At 38.6% G+C, this 22759-nt stretch overlaps 1 protein-coding gene across 2 annotated transcripts in view; it reads left to right on the forward strand.

The window, feature by feature from the left end:
* Nucleotides 1–10205: 10205 nt before the first annotated feature.
* The window catches only part of hdac11 (histone deacetylase 11), a 40940-nt gene continuing 28386 nt past the window's right edge, over nt 10206–22759 (forward strand). The window contains exons 1-5 of one of the 2 annotated variants that reach the window (XM_026932743.3): nt 10206–10440; nt 10805–10865; nt 11269–11417; nt 15455–15555; nt 20356–20472. In XM_026932743.3, the coding sequence (XP_026788544.1) occupies nt 10831–10865; nt 11269–11417; nt 15455–15555; nt 20356–20472 (402 nt within the window). In that variant the 5' untranslated portion in view covers nt 10206–10440; nt 10805–10830. The remainder of the gene's footprint in view (nt 10441–10804; nt 10866–11268; nt 11418–15454; nt 15556–20355; nt 20473–22759) is intronic. The other variant, XM_034314370.2, reaches the window with a different exon arrangement.

The raw sequence follows: 22759 nt of genomic DNA on the forward strand, positions 1-22759 counted from the left end.
CACAGATTGCAGCTGCCTGGTTAGCATTAGCTGGGAAGACATCTCTCAGCAGCACTGCTACACTAACAAGATTGAACGAGTGATCGTCAGAGGTGTTGACATGGCTTGGCTTAACATGTGTTGCTAAGCTCCCAGCTAATGAAGCTAGCTGTGGCTGGGACTGAATTTGGCTGGCAGTAGTTTGGCTGGACTGTCTCTGTTTTGATGTGCATTCCTGTTTGGGCTTTCAAAATAAGAACACAATGCTGTTATGAGAGTCATTTGTATGTTTGGCTGGTCCAAACTGCATTGCAATCATCTGTCAGTAATTTCAATTCACTAACACATTCTTGTGCCGGCATTCTGCATAGATTTTATGTTTTTCTGCACAGAAGCATCATCAGAAGTGTGCGACTGCACAGTATGCAGCTTAAAGGAACAGTGAGGCTCACTGAAACTGGACAGTTGAAGATTGGAAAAATTTCTTTCCATTCGTCAACTATCCAGTATTACTGTATTACTGTACAGCTGTTTCTAATAAAGTGATTTTGGAGTTTGGGATTCGCATTGGACTGTTTTTATTGACCATTCATCCATTTTTGGCCTATTGTTTAAAGGCTATTGGGCTGGTATCACAGGCCCACCACACAGCGAATAAACAAGGCTCCTCAGATACACAGCTGCATGCTTACATAGTATAATGCCTCACTTGTAGGTTGTATTGTCTTACATATGAAATAATTTTACCAGGCACTGTTGCCACAGGGAATGACATGGATTTGATGAGATAGTAAATTGCTTTTTAAATGTTGTAGGACAATGCAATTCTTTTAACTGCCACAATCTCTAAACACATTTATCATCTAAACACTTTCACAGCATGTTTGGGAGTAAGAAAACAATCAGTTCCAGTTGTTGGGGATTAAAACAATCAGCTGTTTTAATGTTATCACATGTTATAATATGAATGTTGTGCACTAGTTGTGTATCCTGTATATTAATTACACCACAGGGCTAAATTATTCCTTCATTTGCATTTTCATGGCCCTGGAACTTTTCCTATAACAGTCTTCAACCAGAATTTTAATTTTTAGCAGTTGAGCCTTCTGCAATTGATCAAATAATTCCCATGCCTCTTAACATTACTAGCAAAGGCAGGTTTTTACAACACTTCTGTACTAGATCCAGTCTTTTTTCTTTTAACTACAAATGTTTATTGCCTTTAAATGCTCTAATATCCCCATTTCTCAGCCAGCCATATTCAAGATGGAAATGAGTTTATGAAGGTTTTCAGTCATCTGGGTTATTTTAATTGTCTCATAAGTAGAAAGTCAAGGCAATTAGACATGCTATAAACCTGAAAATATTTCACCCCTCACTGATCTACAACAGTTCTACTGAGGAGTGTTGGGAAATTTCTTGAGAAGTTGTGTGATTCACACCTAAGACATAAGGAGACTTCAAATTCAGGTGCTAAGATGGCTAACTCCTTATCCATCACTGTAACACTGTGCCGTGCCTCACAACGTACACTGCTGCTGTCATCCTTTTTTGACTGTTGTCATGGAAACAGATCAACTGGTCATCAGAGAGGAGGTGTCAGATCCTCAGCAGTGAGCTTTTTTGAAACATCACAGAGCATGAGAAGAGAGCAACAGATGTTCCAGAGTCATGTGCAATATCCATCTCACACTAGGCCCCTGTGTTTCAAATGCAAAGAAATTGTAACAAACATCCCTGAAAGTCAGAGCCATATTTCAAATACCTGCTTAGGTGTACGCTGCCTCATCACAACACTACACTTTTTTTTTTTTTACCTGATCAATATGAAGCTGTATATCTTCCTTTGTTTTACTGTATTCACCTAGATTGAATGTATTTAAATGGATTTGACTTCATAATCCACACAACCTTGGTTAATTGGTCACAATTGCAGTTTGCAGTCAAACCCGTGATAAAACAATTTGAACAGATACAAATTTTGCATCATAAACTAAAGATATAGCCAAGGTTTCTCACAGTTTTCACAAAACCGCCCTGGTAACTTCTGTTTCCTCAGCTCCTACGCCTTTTGTTGTTTTTTCAGCCCAGTCTGTGTAAATGTACTGTTTTGTCTGTGCTCCATGAAAAGTCTTTCATATATTTATATTGAATGGGCTCAGATCATGATTATCAGAACTGCCTAAATTACTTCCTTTCCTTTTATTCCTTTACTCTTCTCTCCTCTCCTCTTCATTGATTTTTGACTGCATTCAGATTTATAGGATGGAAGAGTTGGTGTTCATTCTGCAAGATCATAAACAGCACATATCCGACAGAGTGAACTAATCACATGGGCATTTCTATGAGTGTGCCCTTGTAGCCCTTGTAAAAATAAAACATGCATTTAACCATTCAAAATTTCTTAACCCATCTCAGACAACAGCAATATATATATATTTTTACACAAGGGCTATTTGCTGACAGGCCGTATTTTTCTCTTACAGTGCAGCTTGTTATTTTCCATAGAAGTAGCAAATACACAAAATGTGGTTAATTAGCATTCATGCTTTCCCCAACAGCATCCTGCTGAGCATGTGTGTGCATGTGAGAATTTTGGAAGTTTTTGTTTACTTTGAGTAATTTCCGTTTAGACAGTTTCCAAGCTGAAAAGACAAAAATAAACGTTACACCACTGTCTCTCATGCCTGCTTCCCAAGTCCTCATTCTCCTTACACTGACCAGGGGGTCGCATCTATATAGGGCCATAATCAAAACATATTGCACATAATATAGGTTTCAGCCTGTAGACATGCAGAAGCAGCTGTGAACCCTCACATCAGGTAAAACACTGAGCACAGGAGTGAACATCTCACTGGATTAATGAACTTTAATTGCAACAGAAAAGCATTCACTTTATCATCTGGAGATCACGAGTTCAAATCATGGTAATGCCACAACCATCCTGGCTGGGAGTCCAAGAGAAAATTGTGCTTTTCTTAACTGTAGACTGGAAGTTCCACATGAAAGATGAAATAATCTGAAAGCTAGTTATGTATGTAACTGTGGTTCTATAAACACCAGATTATAACCAAGGGCTGTGAGATTCACTGTGATCCCTTTTGTATGTATGCACATCACATGCTAAGACATTCAGCAAAGTCACCAAGTGACTGGATGAAGTTTTTAAGTAAATACCACTGTATTACAAGCCAGTGGGCCAAACCCACAGGTGTAGGTAACCTGGCCGAGGGTACCAAATCATTTTGTCCGTTTGAGACAACAGATCTATTCCAGAGGAAGCTGCCAAGGCATTTCATCCACTGATGAGAGCAGCATTGGAAACCAAGTCCTCATGGTTAACTTCAGGGCCCCAAGCAGGACTCTGTGGTCCGATTGTTGAATTCTGTGCAATGTGTGCAGAACTAGCTTTAGAGCCAGAAATGTGGAAAACAGACATGCAGCCAGTTGAAAACTGTTGAGCTCCACATTCCACATTTAGGAACTGGTCTATTTGGCCTTGGCGAAGAGGTCCACCTGTACTCTGCCAAACTATTGCCATATCTGGGACACCATTTCTGGACCCAGATAACATTCTCCTGGGAATATGCATATATGCACAGAGGTCACAAACATATTGTCATCAGGACCTAATTGAGACAGCTTCATGTTTCAACTCAACAGCTTCCACATCAGTGACAGCTAACAGCAATGCAACACAGCACAACTCGGTGCTGCCCTCCTGAGAAAACTGGATATGGAAAATGTCGATGAGCGCATCTTCCTTGATTTAAAAGGAAGCAAGAATACATCCATTGTGTGTATGTGTGGCTTGCATTTTGTTTCTCAGAGCACTGAGTTTCTTCATTTTGTTTCCAGGGCTACCTAGAGGTTTTCCAGTGTTGCAAGCGATTGTATGATTGATTAAACACACAGGTTCTGGTTAGGATGAGGACATGCTTTACACTGGCGGAGCACAGTGTGTCCATGAGGGGGAGTGGTGGTTGAGGTTGGGGGTGTGGTGAACAGACTGGACTGGAATACTGGAGTGGATTTAAGTTGTTTATATGGCCTAGTGCCTTGAGAAGATATTTTTTTATCGTATCTTGCTCTTTGCATTTCTTTGATGCAAGTATCAACAGCAGACATGAAGCCTAGGCCAACCTTCTTGTATCGCATCACGTTAGCCAAGGTGCATGCTGCAGAGCCCGGACATGGCATAAAACTTAAAACTTTCCTTAACTCTCTCAGTATAGTGTTTACACAGTATCACTGTCAACTCATTTGCCAAGTCAGTGGGCACATAGTTAGTGTTCAGCCACCAGGCTTTTATCAAGAGCTGTCTTTAAACACATTCTACTTCTTGAAGGTAGAGATTTGGTGTCACAAAGGACAGAAAATGCAGTAAACAATGTGAAACCAGATTACAGGGACCAGATTTGCTCAACACAGACATCCTATAAAGGCCAGAAAGATTCTGTGTTCATCATTTTAGCATAAAGAACCATGAGAAGAAAAATGGTGACAGGCAAAGTAAAGTGGGATTCTTTAATGCCAGGTGTATGACTTACTTCCTCATCTCCTGAAAGAGCCAATTGCATTTAACCTGACAGTCAATTACACAGTGCATGGCCTTGCTGATTTCACATTGGATTGTGATTGCAGCATTGTCCCACAACAACAAACCACTCTCCATCTACACATCTTCTGTCTCTCAAAAGGACTCTTTATTCTTTTTAAAGCTAGCTTATGTATATTTTTGTCATATGTAATGCAAATATATAGAGCAATCAAAATGCAGAATAAATTATTGCAATGCAATGAAGGAGAGCTGGATGCAGTTGGATGCATGAATGTGTATATCAGGGCTTCTCCTTAAACCATGGGCATAATACAGATGTGGGAGTCCGTATCTGTACGCCAAACTAACAGTTGTGGGTCAAGAACAAAAAACCTTCAATAAACACAAAGATTTTCAAAGGATGAGTCAAGGAACCAAGGAAATATTGTTTAGAAGTGCGGCATAAACACTGAAGGAACTGAGAAAAAAATGAAGTAAACAGTAGTCTCTAATACACAGCTTGACCTTTACATGCGATGTCTTATTAACAGTTCAAGACCTAATGTGACACTGCTGACACATTCACTACATCATTTTTTTCAGTGTCACATCAAAATGTTTTTAGGTCCTAAAATCAACAGATCACATGGAGGTGGTAAAATAGGCACAAATGATAAGAGATTTCCAGTAAAATATTTTAATTAATAGATAGTTTTGATGTAATTGGTCCTGTTATTAGAGTTTTGTTTTGTGTGTTTTCATTAGTTTCACAGTAATGTGTAAAACAATATTTTTTCCTCTTCTTTGCACACTGTTTTCATCTTAATATTGAATATTATGTGCAAGGATGTGAATAACACCAAGTATAATAACAAGTTACAGTGAAAATGATTAGATATACACTGGCCTTATTGGCTTAAACATATCATAGTGGTATGACAGAATTAGTGTGGCAATTGCATGTATCTCAGTGGTCTTCTGGTGTTTTTCTCTCAGAAATAAAGGTACCATATTGTACCTGTCCTTGTCTCTGGGGTGGTGCCATCAGGGATACATCTTTTTTTTTTTTTATCTTTTATTAAAAATTATATTTCATAATATGGAATAGATTTTATAATAAAGCTTTAATGGTACATTAGTAATCCTTAAACTTCAGTTGTGTGACTTTTATTTTTAATGCTATACTCTATTTTTTGTTTCCAGGTGAAAGATAAAAGGTATGTGTACTAAAGATATACCCTTGATGGTACCACCACAGCAACAGAGAAAAATACAGTTTGGTACCATCATTCTGAGAATTGGATTGTTGTTTAAAGTCTTTTGCTACTGCAGGACTAAATCCTGACTGCGGTTTTGAAGACCCAATCAGAGAGCTTTTCAAGCTGGTCCAGGATTAGCCCTGAGCTTACTGACATAGCAATCATATATATTGTAGGTTTTAGCAGGGATTATGTTATTATTTCAATTCCTGTTGCTGTGGGATTAACACCAAGGCCACGAGTTGCAGTTATTCGTGACTAGAAGCCAAGTGACAAGTGTAATGCAGAATTGACCAGTTTGAAGGATTAAGCTCTGTCTTTAGTGAAAGTGTTGATGAAAAAGGAAATGTAATAAAATTAAATATTACCACAAAAATATTACAAAAACGCTTCTATGCTTACTCTAGTTCATTCTGGCCAATGTTGGTACAGATACTATCATTAATCACTTAATTAATCAAAGTTATGCTATAATGACTCAATGAACATAATTAATATAATTAATTATTTAATTCTAAAAAAGTAAAGGTCTGTCTACAATGCATTCATTCATTTATTTCTTGGCTTTAACGCAGTTAATATTACAAACAGTTCCCATGTTTCTCCTTTGCTTGTATTTTATCGTTTTCGATTCACTTTGGGATTCAAATTAATGAATGACCTGGATGTGTATTAGCAATTACAACAAGCAAGTAGACTGCAGATTTCCATTAGTGGCAATCTGATATAGATCACTATGTGCTTTTTAAAAATAACAAGAGAGTGATGGTTAAGGGGGACAACATTGTGGATGAAAAAATCTGCAGGTTTTTTTAGGTGCTGCAATTAAATATTTTAATCCCTCAAAATTTATTTATACATATTTTGATCCCTTGTTTATCATTTTTATACTCTGGCATTGTATTATGAAAACATAATACAATCCCAGAGTGTACATCTTAACCAGAGGATAGAATGTATAACCTATATGTGACAACTCTCTTCATGCTCAAATGTACTGCAGTGACCTTTTTTCATATTTAGATTCATAGATAGTTGATTTCTAGGCTTTGTATGGTGAAACAAGTAGAAGCAACTAAACATAAGTCAAGATATTCTTTTTAAAAATAATTTTAGTTATAATAAACAATAGCAATTTTCCTATTTTACTGTGGTTCAAAAAAAAAATCAGAATTATTTATTTATTTAATTATTTCAAAATAAAAAATGAATAAAAGCATATCCACTGTAATATATATAACTACTTACATGGACAAGCAGTATGTATTCAATAAGGGAGACTTGCTAGGATTATAAAGGCAGTGGATATGGTACCTAGAGGCACTTCTATTCAAGTTAGATAGTGAACATTTTTAATGTAAAGGTATTATGTAAGTTCACTAGGAATGGGGTCATTTATTTCTACAATGAATGTAAATGAAAATTGACAGCACCATTAATTAATGTAATCACATTGTATGGTTATGCTCAGGCCATGCCATGGAATGTTCTTGCTTAAATGAACAGGCTTACAGACAGAATACACTTTGTATTCTGAGCTTTCTGAATACATTAATGTTGCTAATAAAAATGTTGAATATTTAAACCAGTGAACACGCTGGTATGATGGCTGGTTTTTCCTCTTGGCCTATACAGTCAACTGAAAATTTATAACCAATGAGAGAGCAGATTCAGAGTTAACTCATCTCTGATTGTGTACAGAGACATTATCATTATAATACACATGCTGCTTCTTTCTTTTTTTAATAGCAGACAGCACTGCTGTCATGATGCTAGTTGACCTAGCAAAGCTATTCAGACAAATTGCATGTCATAATTCTAGAAAACTACTCAAGATATTGCAACTCCCAAGAAATTAGACTTATGTAGGTTAATAGTTTATCTTGCTGCAATGACATATTGTTTGTAGTTAGACATCTATGTAGGTTAGCAGTTCTGTATAATAATGTTCCTATTGCCTTGAAGGTTTAGCATTGAAAATTTAAGTGTTTCCAAGCCACTTTTACTTGCTCGTTACACAGCATGAATCATTGTTACTATAGGGGCCTACGTTTCTATCCTTTTTCTGTCCGACACCATTTATTTCACCTACTGTTGTATAATAATGATAATATTAATGTGTCAAGGCAATGATAACAGAACACTTGCTATAGGACAAATGTTTATTACACTTTAATATCATTTAATGTCCCTGTCAATTTATTTTCAGAATTAGCATCTTACTATTAGCTATTAATTTCTGTTCTGAATTTACCACAGACTGCAAAAGAAAGAAGACTTTTGTTTTATAGGTAAGACATTTTAGAATTTCCTTTTTTCTGCCGTTTTCTTTTTGCCTGATTTGAGTTGGGTGGGATTATAGTGTAAAGTTGACTTCAGGTCTACAAAATCAGAATTAGATGACTACTGTAATAAAGTGACTTGACTGTAAATGAAACTGCATTTACTTAGAATTTTTAGCATTTTATATGCATTATGTTAGTGTAGTTTATGTGCTGTAATAGTTCTGCCTCATGTTTTTTTTAATTATTATTACAATGCAAGACAGATGCCAGTGTCAATCATGCGAACTGACAGTGCACATACAGTTCTGATCAGACAGAAAATAAGACTTTTGTGGCTTTTAGTTATAATTAAATCATTGTTGGGAATATTTCTGGAAACTATTCAATTACATTAAATTTTATTTATATAACACTTTCAACAATGGACATTGTTACAAAGCAGCTTTACAGAAATCTGGAAATAGAGCCATTGGTGATGTTGGCAAGAAAAAACTCGATGAGACAACATGAGGAAAAAATCTTGAGAGGAACCTGACTAAAAAGGGAACCCATTCTCTTCTGTGGACACTGGATAGTGGGATTATGAATCATTACTTATTCACAGCTGTATACTCTAGAGTCGCACATGCTACATTTGTTGGAAGGATCTTGAGTAAGAGCATCGGGGGCATTTTGGTTTCATTAAAGTTTTAACTTTAAGTCTATAGTATAAATTTGAAGGTTTCCATTGTGACTGGGACTTGAGCTGTTAAACTGTTGTTAGTTAAAGTGCAGTCTTTAGGCAATCCAAGCAAGAACATCCAAAGCCATCTTTAGGCCACATGGTACCATCCACAGCAATCTTGTGGCAGGCAGGTCTGGAGGGCAGGTATCTCATCTGGCAGTAGGAGGAGTGGAGAGGGGGTTGAGATTATTAGTTGGGCTAATGTTCTGCAATGGTTTAAGAAGATGTACATTGTGCAAGCAGGGACTCCGGCAAGCCTAGCTATGACAGCATAACTAAAAGGGAGAGCCAGAAGATAATAAATGCATGAGGCCACACCTGAGACATAAAGCAGCCAGCCACTTCACCGTCAACAAACCTGAGTGAACATGTGAGAGTGGAATGGGAGGTGTGTGTGGGGGGGTTGGGGCTTACAGCATCCAAATCTCTCAGTTTACCACAACTCTGTATGCCCATAAACCCTCCAGATCTGCAACTTTACCTAAGAGAAAAGCGGTAAAGCTTTTTCCAAAGCTGCGGTACAAGCATGGAAAAGCATCACAAAAGAAGAATGCAACAGTTTAGTGATCGGCAAGGGATATGCAACCAAATATTAAGTGTTACTTACTTTAATTTTCTTCTATCTGTTCCAATACTTTTGCTCACCTAAAAATTGGGTGGTCTGCCACCAAAGGTGCCATGTTCTAAGTTGTTTAACACATCTAGATGTAAATATCAGGAAATGAAAGCTGAAATTCTGATCTACAGTCTCATATTCATCTTTTGAACACAAACCCAAATGTCTTTAGTGTACAGCAAAAACAATGGCCTTGCTGTTCTAATAATTTCTGAGGAGACACGATACATACACTGATCAGCCATAACATTAAAACCACCTGCCTAATATTGTGTAGGTCCTCTTATGCCACCAAAACAGCTCTGAGCTGGTGAGGCATGGACTCAACAAGACTTCTGAAGGTGTGCTGTGGTATCTGGTACCAAGATCTTAGCAGCAGATCCTTTAAGTCCTGTAAGTTGCGAGGTGGGGCCTCCATGGATCTGACTTGTTTGTCCAGCACATGCCACAGATGTTTGATCAGATTGAGTTCTGGGGAATTTGGAGGCCAAGTCTTGATCATGGGTCAGGTTTAACTGGATAGTAGTAAAGGCTCTTGAAATCCCTGAGCCTGGGGGCCTGTGCAGAGCTTAATGCACCCCAGTGTGGGGGATTTTGTTTTTATTAATGGTCAAGAAGTTTAGACCAAATGGATATTCAGAAACTTCAGTCAGTGTAATTGAATTCAGACTATTTTAAGTTATATTTCTGTTCTTTTTCAGATTAACTAATTTCTCTCTGTCTGCTATTCCTGGCTGTTTTTAGGAAAGTTCTCACGGGTCCCAAAGATACTTTTGGTCCTATCCGGTTAATGACTTATGACGTCATGACGAGACGCAGGCGCGCGCGGGGGGAAGCAGAGAAGCAGGAACAGCAAAGTGGAACCGAGGGATGGTCGTGACTAGCAGTGACAGCTTTGTTTGGAAACATTTGGGCATGTGAATACAGAATGAATAGATCTTTTAGAAGATGTCAGCGTATATCCTTTGCATAATAAACGACTAGACGACGAAAATAAGCTGACTCTAGAAATAAAGAGCAAATTAAATGGCTAGCAGGTGAGTCGTGCCTCTGGTGCATTTACAGCGCTTTTCCATGAAAGCCAGTATCAAATAGATTCTCTGTAAATAGATTCTCCAGAACTCTAATGTACAACAAGCCCACTGTATTTCGCTAACAAGTCGAGTAAAAATGCTAAAGCGAAAATATTTCCAAAGCAAGAGGCGTTGCGTCTCAGAAATTCCTGCTGCGCTTGCGCAGGAACCGCAGAGGATTGTGGGAAATGTATTTTTTCCCCCCGTTAGTCTTCTGAGAAGGCAAAAACAAAAAGGCTGTATTCATTATTGTTTTCTTTGTGCCAGTTAGCTCGCATGCATTGCTCCACTCACTGTGTGTGTTTTATTTTTTAATCCATAATTTAAGCTGAAATCTGGGATGCTGTCGTCGACATGTCTAGTAAAGAAAGTTCAGAAGGAAAAAAGGGGTATGTAATACATACAAACCTATTCAAAACAGCCTATGTGCCATTATATACCACACTAACCAATATAATCACCCTTGTGTATAGAAGTAATTATTGTAGATGTAGTAAAATGTAAGTGAAGTACAGAAAGGTTTTTGAAGAAACGGCATTTTGGATAGAAATCCTTCATTATCTGTGCAAGTAAAGTGCTTGTGAGACTGTCCGAGGTGAAACCAGTTTAGATTTGAAATGACTGATGTTGTAATAGTTGATGTCAAAATATCACATTCATTGCATGCAGTTCCCACATCAAATGTATTGCAATATTATAGTGATTAATACAATTTCAAAGTATATATGCAAGTAATATTCTTGACAATATGACATAACATAAATGGCTGTTTATTTGATTTCTTTTGTCCAGGTCCCACCGGACAGAGTTGTATGCACAGGTCCCAGCAACATGTCTGCCAATCGTTTACTCACCTGTGTATAACATCACCTTCATGGGTCTGGAGAAACTCCATCCATTTGACGCTGGTAAATGGGGCAAAGTCATCCACTTCTTAAAAGGTAATTATACTAAGGATTTTGAAGCAATAGTGCGTAGTGTCCAGATCCTCTAATGAGCTTGTTTATTAGCCGAGCGCTATTCGGAAAACATGGAGGGAAGTTTACTGAGCTATGTATTTAGTAGCTGTGTAGTAATTTTAGGGAAGTCATCTATTATTTACGTCACCGAAGGATTTCAGTCATCTTTGAATGTCTAGTAGTGATAATATTGCTTATACCACAGCGCTGTTGAATTCTCAAATCTGATTAGTCAGAAGGTTGATTAATTTTCTACAACAGCAGCTCTGACATTAGTGCTGGCTGCTAGAAAATCCACAGGTTTATATTAATGCTCTTGTTCTAATACACTGATTCTATGATAACAACTCATTCACAGAGACTTGTATCTTGGGAGATGCTCCACATAATCTAAGATAATAAATGGGTTAAAAAGTGATGTTTTATAATGAAGAAACTTCATTCTAATCATTGATTTGGCGAAGTTTTCCGTAAAGAGATGATTAAGTAACATTTCTTGAAGGAGTCACACTTTCTAACTGTTAGTAAGTTTTCCGCTGTATGAGAGTCTTCAGGACAGAGGACTTTGTGCATTCGGGTTTCTTGGTAACAAACTGTGTTTGTTTTGTCTTATTAATTTTAAGACAGAGGAAAGAGATAGGCTGGTGAGGGAACAACTGTTGTTTTTACCTGTGGTAATGTAAGTGATAACAGGAACTAACTTGTTTTTTGTGGATGTTCTGTGACATTAAACATAACTACGTATAAACACATAATATGTATGACATTTTGTTGTTTAATAATTCAAAAATTATTGACAATTTGCTGTGGAATAATAGGAATAAAACACTTTAGGGTGTGCTGTTACCTCATCACTGATTATTTTCTAATCCATATCCTGTCATTAAATAACAAACTAAACAACATTAAATAACAGAAGCAACATGAGTAGCCAAAACTAGGCATCCAGTTGAATAACGGTAGTGTTAGATGCATTTGAATGCTAATGCACCTATAATCTTACATATAAAGAGTCTACACACCCCTGTTAAAATAGCAGGTTTTTTTGATGTAAAAAATATTAATTCGAGATAAATCATGTTCAAACCTGTCCCTCCAAAATTTATAAAAAGACAAGAGAAAAACTTACCAGGGAGGCTGCCAAGAGACCTACAGCAACATTAAAGAAATACACTATATTACCAAAAGTATTCGGTCACCCATCCAAATGATCAGAATCAGGTGTCCTAATCACTTGGCCTGGCCACAGGTGTATAAAATCAAGCACTTAGGCATGCAGACTGTTTTTACAAACATTTGTGAAAGAATGGGCCGCTCTCAGGAGCTCAGTGAATTCCAGCGTGGAACTGTCATAGGATGCCACCTGTGCAACAAATCCAGTCGTGAAATTTCCTCGCTCCTAAATATTTCACAGTCAACTGTCAGCTTTATCGTAACAAAATGGAAGAGTTTGGGAACAACAGCAACTCAGCCACGAAGTGGTAGGCCACGTAAACTGACGGAGAGGGGTCAGCGCATGCTGAAGCGCATAGTGCAAAGAGATCGTCGACTTTCTTCACAGTCAATTGCTACAGAGCTCCAAACTTCATGTGACCTTCAGATTAGCCCAAGTACAGTACGCAGAGAGCTTCATGGAATGGGTTTCCATGGCCGAGCAGCTGCATCCAAGCCACACATCGCCAAGTGCAATGCAAAGCGTCGGATGCAGTGGTGTAAAGCACGCCGCCACTGGACTCTAGAGCAGTGGAGACGCGTTCTCTGGAGTGATGAATCACGCTTTTCCATCTGGCAATCTGATGGACGAGTCTGGATTTGGAGGTTGCCAGGAGAACGGTACATTTCGGACTGCATTGTGCCGAGTGTGAAATTTGGTGGAGGAGGAATTATGGTGTGGGGTTGTTTTTCAGGAGTTGGGCTTGGCCCCTTAGTTCCAGTGAAAGGAACTTTGAATGCTTCAGGATACCAAAACATTTTGGACAATTCCATGCTCCCAACCTTGTGGGAACAGTTTGGAGCGGGCCCCTTCCTCTTCCAACATGACTGTGCACCAGTGCACAAAGCAAGGTCCATAAAGACATGGATGACAGAGTCTGGTGTGCTGTACAGAGCTGTACAGAGTGATGAACTTGACTGGCCTGCACAGAGTCCTGACCTGAACCCGATAGAACACCTTTGGGATGAATTAGAGCGGAGACTGAGAGCCAGGCCTTCTCGACCAACATCAGTGTGTGACCTCACCAATGCGCTTTTGGAAGAATGGTCAAAAATTCTTATAAACACAGTCCTCAACCTTGTGGACAGCCTTCCCAGAAGAGTTGAAGCTGTAATAGCTGCAAAAGGTGGACCGACATCATATTGAACCCTATGGGTTAGGAATGGGATGGCACTTAAGTTCATATGTGAGTCAAGGCAGGTGACCGAATACTTTTGGTAATATAGTGTATCTGACAAGATTGCTCTCTGCATGTGACAACAATCTCTCATATTCTTCACATCTGGACTATGGGGTAGGGTGGCTAGATAGAAGCCCCTTTCTCACAAAAAACATCCAACCGCAACTAAATCATCCCAAACCACGTGATAAAATGTATTATGGTCTGATGAGACTAATTTCAAAAGGTATAATAATTCTATAATGCTGAGAGTGTGTTTGGTGCAAAAAAAAAAAAAAAAAAGCACATCACCAAAAGAACACCATACCCACAGTGCAGCATGGTGGTGGCAGCATCATGCTTTACAGCTGCTTTTCTTCAGCCAGAACTGGGCCTTTTATCAAGGTGGAGGGAATCATGAATAGCTACAAATACCAGTCGATTTTAGTGCAAAACATTCAAATGTCTGCTAGTAAGCTGAAGATGAAAAAGATTTTCACCTTTCAGCACAACAACGACCCAAAGCATACCTCCAAATCAACAAAGGAACGGCTTAACCAAAAGAAGATCAATGTTTTTGAATGGTCTGGCCAGAGCCCAGACCTGAATCCAACTGAACATCTGTGGAGTGACCTGAAGCGGGTTGTGCACAGGAGATGGCCTTACAATTTGATGTATCTAGAATGTTTTTGCAAGAAAGAGTGAGAAAATATTGCCAAGTCATGATGTGTCACGCTGATAGACTCTCAAAAAAACTGCTCGGTGTAATAAAATCAAAAGGCGCTTCAACAAAGTATTAGTTTATTGCAAGTTTTTTATTTTTCCTTTTTTTCCCCTAAAAAAAGGAAATTTGATTGTTTTTCACTTAATTTTTATAAATTGTAATTTCACATTGAGGGTGGAAAAACTTCGGACATCATTTATCTTGGTTTCATTTATTTACCTCACAAAAACTGCCATTTTAACAGGGGTGTGAAGACTTTTTACATCCATTGTGTACTGCCACAGAAAAAGCAGACATGATCAGTAGCAATACACTGTGTGATTGAAAACCTTGTAAGCTGACAGTTGTCCCTTACTTAATCAAACAAAATGATGAGGAGACAACATCATTTTATTTTTATGCTGTTTATGTAACCCAATAGAAAAACATTTAAAAGCCACATTGCAGGCAGGCCTCATTATCGTCTCGCTAAGTGGAAATTGTAATTTTGTTGCTTTGTATCGTAGTCTGACAAACTCTGTGCTCAACATTCTCTCTATTGTCACTAGGAGTAAAGTATTAGTGCACTCGGCATCATTTGGGTTACTCGCTGTCATTACTGCAGGCCAGCAAACTCACTGTGTTTTGTGCTCTAAAGACAAGCAACAGTGTCATGCCACGGATTCACATTTTAAAATCAGTTTGGAGTACTCTTTTACTATACAGTTATGTGGTTAGGTGATGGGTATTCAGTTAGTCAGCTTCTCCCACCCATAACTAGTTTCACTACTGATGTATGGAAGTTCATCAGTACTGAGATCATCAGGTGATGAAGTCCCTCTGATTAGTGACAAAGCACTGTCAAACAAAAGTCCAGATGGGCTCACTACTAGACAATGCTGTGTTTACCCAATGTTCACATCCATTTTTCTCTTCACACATAGAGGAGCAGTTCATCACAGATGAGACCATTGTTGAAGCAAGGGAGGCCAGTGAGGAGGATCTCCTGGTGGTTCACACCAAACGCTATCTGAGCAGACTCAAGGTATTTCCCTGCCTTTGTACCGGTCATTGCACTATTTTATAAATAGTGCAATGACTATATAAAGAAACAAAATGGTGCTTTTATCCACGCCTCCTGCCTTTGTTCCATTTAAATGGATAGAAAAAGCCAAAGAATCAGCAGCCAGTTTCACACCAGTCGACCTCCATCATAGGCTAGTTTTCATATGACTACATTTGAGTTTGCAAACTACTAAAAAAAATCGGCTCCATCAAGAGTAAAAAGAGCATTTTTATATATAAATCTATAAATCTATTTTTATAAATCAATTTTCTCTGTATTTTGTTAGGAGGATAACAATTTCGTCATGGCCAAAATTATAATCAATGATCACCGGACACAGACAGCTCTCTGAAGTACAGTGTCTGTAATGGCACATCTAAACGAGACGGATAATGTGCTCAAGCGTAGATAGCTCTTTTCCTCTGGTAGTGCAAAATGTCATTGATCAGACTGAGGTGATGACAGTGACATTTACCATTAATGTAATTGTTTTACTTGTATTCAGCATATTCAAATGTAGATTAAGTTTACAAGCGTTTAGTTATACTTCATCGCTGTGGGTTATTTTTAAAATTACTTTTATATTTGTTGAGTGCCCTAGAAGCAGAACCAAACAAGCATGTACTAGTATAAAGTACAGGTAAAAGAGATGAATAATTTGAAATTTGATTCACCACTTGATCGTGAAGCGAAATCTATTTTGGTTTTGTTTATTTATCTATGGTTAATACAGTGTCTGTATATTTTATATATATATATATATATATATATATATATATATATATATATATATTGAAGAAAATACTGTATTATACTCAAAAAGAGGAGCACTTACCACTTCCCATGTCTCAACCGTGGATGTAGTATGTGTATGTAGTTTGTGGATGTAGAGCATGCTTCTGATTGGCTGGTGATGATGAACTACATCACTCTTTCCGACAAAGTTTAATCTACGATCACTTTATGCACTACTACTTATGATGCACTTTAAGTGTCTTTGGTGCAACCAAAATTTTACACAATGCTAACTCCTCTCAACGTATGGCTTAGGGCTGACTTTACATGCTGACTTACAATCAAGCTTAAATTCAACTGGTGCAACTGGCTACTGGGTCTCATTTTTGAGAAAAAAAGAAACAATGATTTTCCGTTTCATTGCTAGATTAGCATTTAAAGGTATTGAATGTTAAAGTTAGGTAATATTTAGTGAAAATTCTCCTCAGATTGTGAGCAAAGGACCACCCTAAATTGAGGTAAAGTCAGTCCTGTATGTATCATTTAACTGCCTGTTGCGCTGCCTGATATAAAATTATAAATTAAAAACTGTTCATAGATTTATGTTATTTATGATCCATTACGTTTATATCTGATATGACAAACTGTATTTCAGTGAGATGTCCAAGTGTAGTGATCACAGACCACAAAAACATTTCCCAGTTCCCACATTAAAAAATCCTTCTACTCCTTGCTAAATAAAAGAAAATAAAATGCATTTATATTCTGTAGACATGTACAGGGTGCACTTTGAACAGAATTAAAGAGTAGTTTTTGTTTATGGCAGATGTTGCATCTACTAGAGGGTAGGTGTAAGTTTAAAGTTATAACTTAAACTTACGTTAAGTTACTTACTTAAGTTAAATCTATGCTACTTAGTAAAAATTCAGACAAGTCAGGACAAAGAGAAGTGTCTAATTTTCTGTCAGTCTCATTGCTTGTCAATTAAGAAACCTCCCCATCTTGCAGTTGCATTAAACCTAGATGTGTTTTGGGGCGTGGCTTTGGAGAGAATGCTGTATTTCTTTGGATTTTTCAAATTCAAAACAGCTAGCATCAGCTAACTTATGTTGAAAACACTAACATTACCATTCTGTGCTACTTATGGGAAGATTATAAGTTAAACAATGCAATTATTACTGTTGTTCTTGCATTCAGTGGTGAGATGTCAAAAGAGAGAATAGACTAGGATAACAAATCAGACTTCTTAGGGTAGCAAATAACCAGCTTGCCTATATGAAGTTTCTGTTGCCTTCGCATTCCACCCTCCTTTTGGGTTTCACATTTCCTCCAATTAGTGACAAACTAACAGGCAAAAAGCATGCACAATTAAAACATACCCCAAGGAGAGCTTGTTCCCGGGTTCCCTTCCAGATCGATCAGGTCGCAGTCATCCCTGCTTTTTTTAAAGCATGAGTCAACCACACTTCTTTATTAACTCTGCAAGAAGTCTAAGTTAAGGGACTCCCTAATGCTCAGAACGCACAAGCCAAGGTCAGTATGTGGCCTGGCCACTGCCTGTGTTTGCTGATGCATGACTCAGTGCAGTGTGAATCCCCATTTCTCTCCGTGATCCGAATGTGTATTGACAACAGAGCACTGGGGAATTACCACTGAGCTGGAATGTGTTTTCCACCCTCAAATCTTACCATTTACCAGCATGAGACTGTTCTCAGATGATGGACAACTTTTGTTCAGTTAGGAAGTATCAGTTCTATAAATTGGACAGAGTTCGTTACCCTTAAAAATGCTGTGTATTTATTCTCTTTCTGCATGCAGAACGATATCTTGGAGGGCTCGAGAGAGGTATATCAGTTCCACTGTGGCCAAATATGTATATGCTTTACCCTTTTCTAGTGCTGTGTAACATGCACTATATGGCCAAAAGTTTGTGGACACCTGACCATCACACCCATATGTGCATGTTGAACATCCTATTCTAGATTTAGTTTCCCTTGTCTGTTATAATAACCACCACTCTTCTGGGAAGTCTTTCCATTAGAATTTGAAGCGTAGCTGTGGGGATTTGCTCATTCAGCCACAAGAGCATTAGTGAGGCCAGCCAGTGGTGGCAGGTGAGGAGGCCTGGGGTGTAGTCGGCATTACAGTTCATCCCAAAGGTGTTCAGTGGGGTTGAGATCAGGGCTTTCTGCAGGCCACTTTAGTTCTTCCACACCAGCCTTAGCAAACCATGACTTCATGGACCTTGCTTTGTGCACAGGGGCATTGTCCTGCTCTAACAGGTTTGGGCCCCTTAGTTTCAGTGAGAGGAAATCGTAATGCTACAACAAACAAAGACATCCTTAACAATTGTGTGCTTCCAACTTTGTGGCAACAGTCTGGGGGAAGACCCACATATGGGAGTGATGGTCAGGTGTCCACATACCTTTGACCATATAGTGTACTTTAGTGACTTGTCAATCAGTAACTCCAAACAACAAACTGACACTAAAGAGCCATATGTTAATTTGGGACTTGATTTACCTGACTGTGGGCAAGTTCTTCAAAAGTATTGTGTATCTCAAGCTGGTAGTGTGAACACATGCTTAAAATGAGCATGAACATAACACTACAATGCTTTTGGGAAACTGGGCCCACAATATTAAATATAAATGATATGATTTGTGTGGTGGTCTGGGAAAACCCATCAGATGTCGCCGTAGCTGAATTCTGGAAAACAGAAAAAATGATGAAAAACCTTGTTTTGACCAAAGGTCTTTCTGCCAATAATACACCTTGACATCTCAACTTAAGAAAACAGAAATGTTGAAAACATTTTTATTTAGGGTGCTTTCTAACCTTGCCTTCGCTGCCTTCTTTTCTCATGCAAAGAATGTCAGGCTTTGATGAAGCTGTTGGATAGATACACTATATGGCCAAAAGTTTGTAGACACCTGATAATCACCCTCATATGTGCTTTTGAGCACCCCATGTCAGATTTAGTTCCTCTTTGCTGTTATAATAACCTCCATGCTTCAGGGAACATGGCTGTGGGGATTTGCCCATTCAGCCAAATGAGCAATAGAGAGGTCAGACACTGATGTCAGCATTCCAGTTCATCTTAAAAGTGTTCCAGTGGGGTTGATGTCAGGGCTCTGTGCAGGCCACTCAAGTTCTTCCACTCCAACCTTGGCAAACCATGTCTTCATGGACCTCGCTTTGTGCACTGGGACATTGTCATGCTGAAACATGTTTGGGCCCCTTAGTTCCAGTGATGGGAAATTGTAATGCTACAGCATACAAAGACATTCTGTATAATCGTGTGCTTCTTTGTGTCCACAAGCCTTTGGCCATATAGTGTACATGCAAGAAATGGACATAAGCATAAGCAATTCAATTTGTAAGCAGATAGCAATTCTCAAAATGTCTCTGATGCTCCTGCACCATCATATCATGGTCAAAACTGAGAAGTACACACTCCATACAGATGAGAGCAAACAAAGTTTTAAAAATGTTTAAACAAACTAAAAAAAAAAAAAACAATAAAAAGAACTTTAGTCAGTAGAACAGAAATCAGTCAAGTGATGAGACAGAGACTGATGAGAATGATACTGATAATCAAATTCAGCACTCAAGTCATTTCCGTTTATAAACGTATAATTAAAAAAAATGGCAGTAATAGACTTTTTCATAAGTAGATTAGGTTATAAACATCAGGGTAGATGGGCTGTCTTTTAGTGGAATTGGAATAAAATCTTTAAATGTGATTTTTTTTTTTCCCCCTTTTCATTTCTGGAGGCAACCAGGATGTAAAATGCTGGAGCTTTACTTCTGGTTGAGATACATGCAAAAGAGAGACAGTTAAACAGTTAAATTTAGTAGAAATTTTGAACCTATGAAAGGATTTCCCAGGCCATCACATATTTGTTTTATACTTTTATTTCTTGTCTCACAGGTACTTTGTTGTCCCTTGTTTGTTGTTGTGATCTGATTGTCATTTTAATCCCAATATATAACCAACACTTATGTTTCAGCAAGCAAATGTGTGTGTTTTTATGTCTCCAGTGGTCTCTGGTGGTTGCCACCATCACAGAAATCCCTCCTCTCGTTTTTCTGCCCAACTTCTTGGTGCAACGCAAGGTGCTGAGACCGTTACGCACCCAGACTGGCGGCACTATTATGGTAGGTCCCTCAGAGAATCTCACACACACTGCAGAACAAAATGATATCAAGACCTTTAGATTCTGTGTTACATTTGAATGCTGTACATTCATCGTCAGCACAGATGTGACATTTCTTTCCCTTTCCCTTTGGGTGGAGAATCTGGGACTGAAGAATGCCATTGTAGTGTTAGATACAGATAAAGTATATAAGGTCTTCTTTTTCAATGATCTGATCTTGATATTTATATACTCATGAATTTCCAGTGGGAAGTTATAGCTAAATGAGCATTCTGAGTGCTCTTCTAAACTGACTACTTTCTAAACATGGGAAGATGGCCTTTAGAAATGACCAATAACATCAGTGTTAGAGGAGCAAGTGGTGTGTTTTTAAATTCACTGAGTAGTGACACTGTGTGCCTTACATCCCATATTATTAATCTTTGCCTGAGGCTATTATACAACCAATGATCATGTTTCATTCAAAGCAAATGTTAATTTTCCATCTCAGAATGTGGTTTTATAGCAGCCTGTAATGGCTGCTACATCTCATTCATAAATGTTTATCATGCTCCAGGTCTGCCTTTTACTGCCTCAGCGTTTTATATGTTGTAGCATAAGCAATAAGGGGAATAGTGTCAATGGTCACTGGGCACAATTTAGTGTTTTATTCAGAAAACAAAGTGCTTTTGGTTGTGGGATAGTGAGAGAAGAGCCATTGTGCACACCTCGTTAGCAGAAGCAAGTGTTACCTGGGGAGGAATGGCTAATTTGAACATCTGCAGGACACCCAGATAGCAAGGCTGCATTAAGCCTAACATCCCCTTTTGAAATTATTATAGGAATAGACTTATGACTGGGTTTTTTTGGCAGGGGAGATAAGCAGCACAAAGGAAGCATGAATGCTGCGCTGTCAAAGCTAAGTGTGTTTGGAGAGAGAGTTTCAGGAATTGCTAATAAGTTAGCTAAGCGCGGAGAAGTGGATATTCTCAGAGGGAGGCATTAAAGTGGCATACACTTGGGATGTAGTTACTTCCTCTGAGGTTTTACTTCTGTAATATTTCACTGAAGATTTTAACTAATTGTTTCAATACCTAAACAAATTATAATATGTTGATTGGATGAATATACTGTAAGTTCAATTCAATTCAATTCATTTTTATTTGTATAGCGCTTTTTACAAAGGTCATTGTCTCAAAGCAGCTTTACACAAACAAAAGTAAAGTGAAGTGTGTGTGTGTGCCGTCTCTGATGAGCAAGCAGGGCGACGGTGGCAAGGAAAAACTCCCTGAGATGGTGATAGGAAGAAACCTTGAGAGGAACCAGGCTCAACAGAGAACCCATCCTCATATGGGTTTACACTGTAGTGTGCGTGTGTGTGTGAGCACAATGTGTGTTGGTGTAGTCCATGGAAAACAGCTGAAGCGTTTTCGTGGCAGTATGAAGCATTGCCGGTGGACAGGTCCAGAGTGAAGGGGGGGGGGGGAGGTCTGGATCACCGGCAGCTCAGGAGTGTAGCTCGGCAGAAGGAGAAGGAAAGTGGTTAGGTACACTCACAGTCACCGTGTGGAGATAAAACTCAACATCCACGAGTCCCCCAGATCTACTCCTTTGATAAAAACACTAGTCGCTAAATGCTAGGTTAAATAAATAAGTCTTCAACCTCGACTTAAACACTGAGACCGTGTCTGCTTCACGTACATTAACTGGGAGACTATTCCATAATTTTGGGGCTTGGTAAGAGAAAGCTCTGCCCCCTGCCGTGGTTTTGGCAATGCGTGGTACTGATAGACAGCCTGCGTCCTTAGAGCGAAGTAGGCGTGGCGGAACGTAAGGTACTAACATATCGCTTAAATACTGCGGAGCGAGACCGTTTAATGCTTTATAGGTTAGGAGTAATATTTTAAAATCGATGCGGAATCTTACTGGGAGCCAGTGTAATGTAGATAAGACTGGCGTGATATGCTCATACTTCCTAGTCCTAGTAAGGACCCTCGCTGCTGCGTTCTGAACTATCTGAAGCTTATTTATGCATCTAGACGAGCATCCAGATAGTAAAGCATTACAGTAATCTAATCTGGACGTGATAAATGCATGGACTAGTTTTTCAGCATCACTTAGCGAAAGTATATTTCTAATCTTAGCAATATTTCTGAGGTGGAAAAATGCTAACCTGCTTACATTATCTACATGCGCCTCAAATGAGAGATTAGAGTCTATAATCACACCGAGATCTTTTACTGTTAGACTACTTGAAACAGAGAGACCATCTAAAGTAACAGTGTGATCTCTAAACTTACTTCTAGCGG

Source organism: Pangasianodon hypophthalmus, chromosome 20, assembly GCF_027358585.1.
Source record: "Pangasianodon hypophthalmus isolate fPanHyp1 chromosome 20, fPanHyp1.pri, whole genome shotgun sequence".
Lineage (NCBI taxonomy): Eukaryota > Metazoa > Chordata > Actinopteri > Siluriformes > Pangasiidae > Pangasianodon > Pangasianodon hypophthalmus.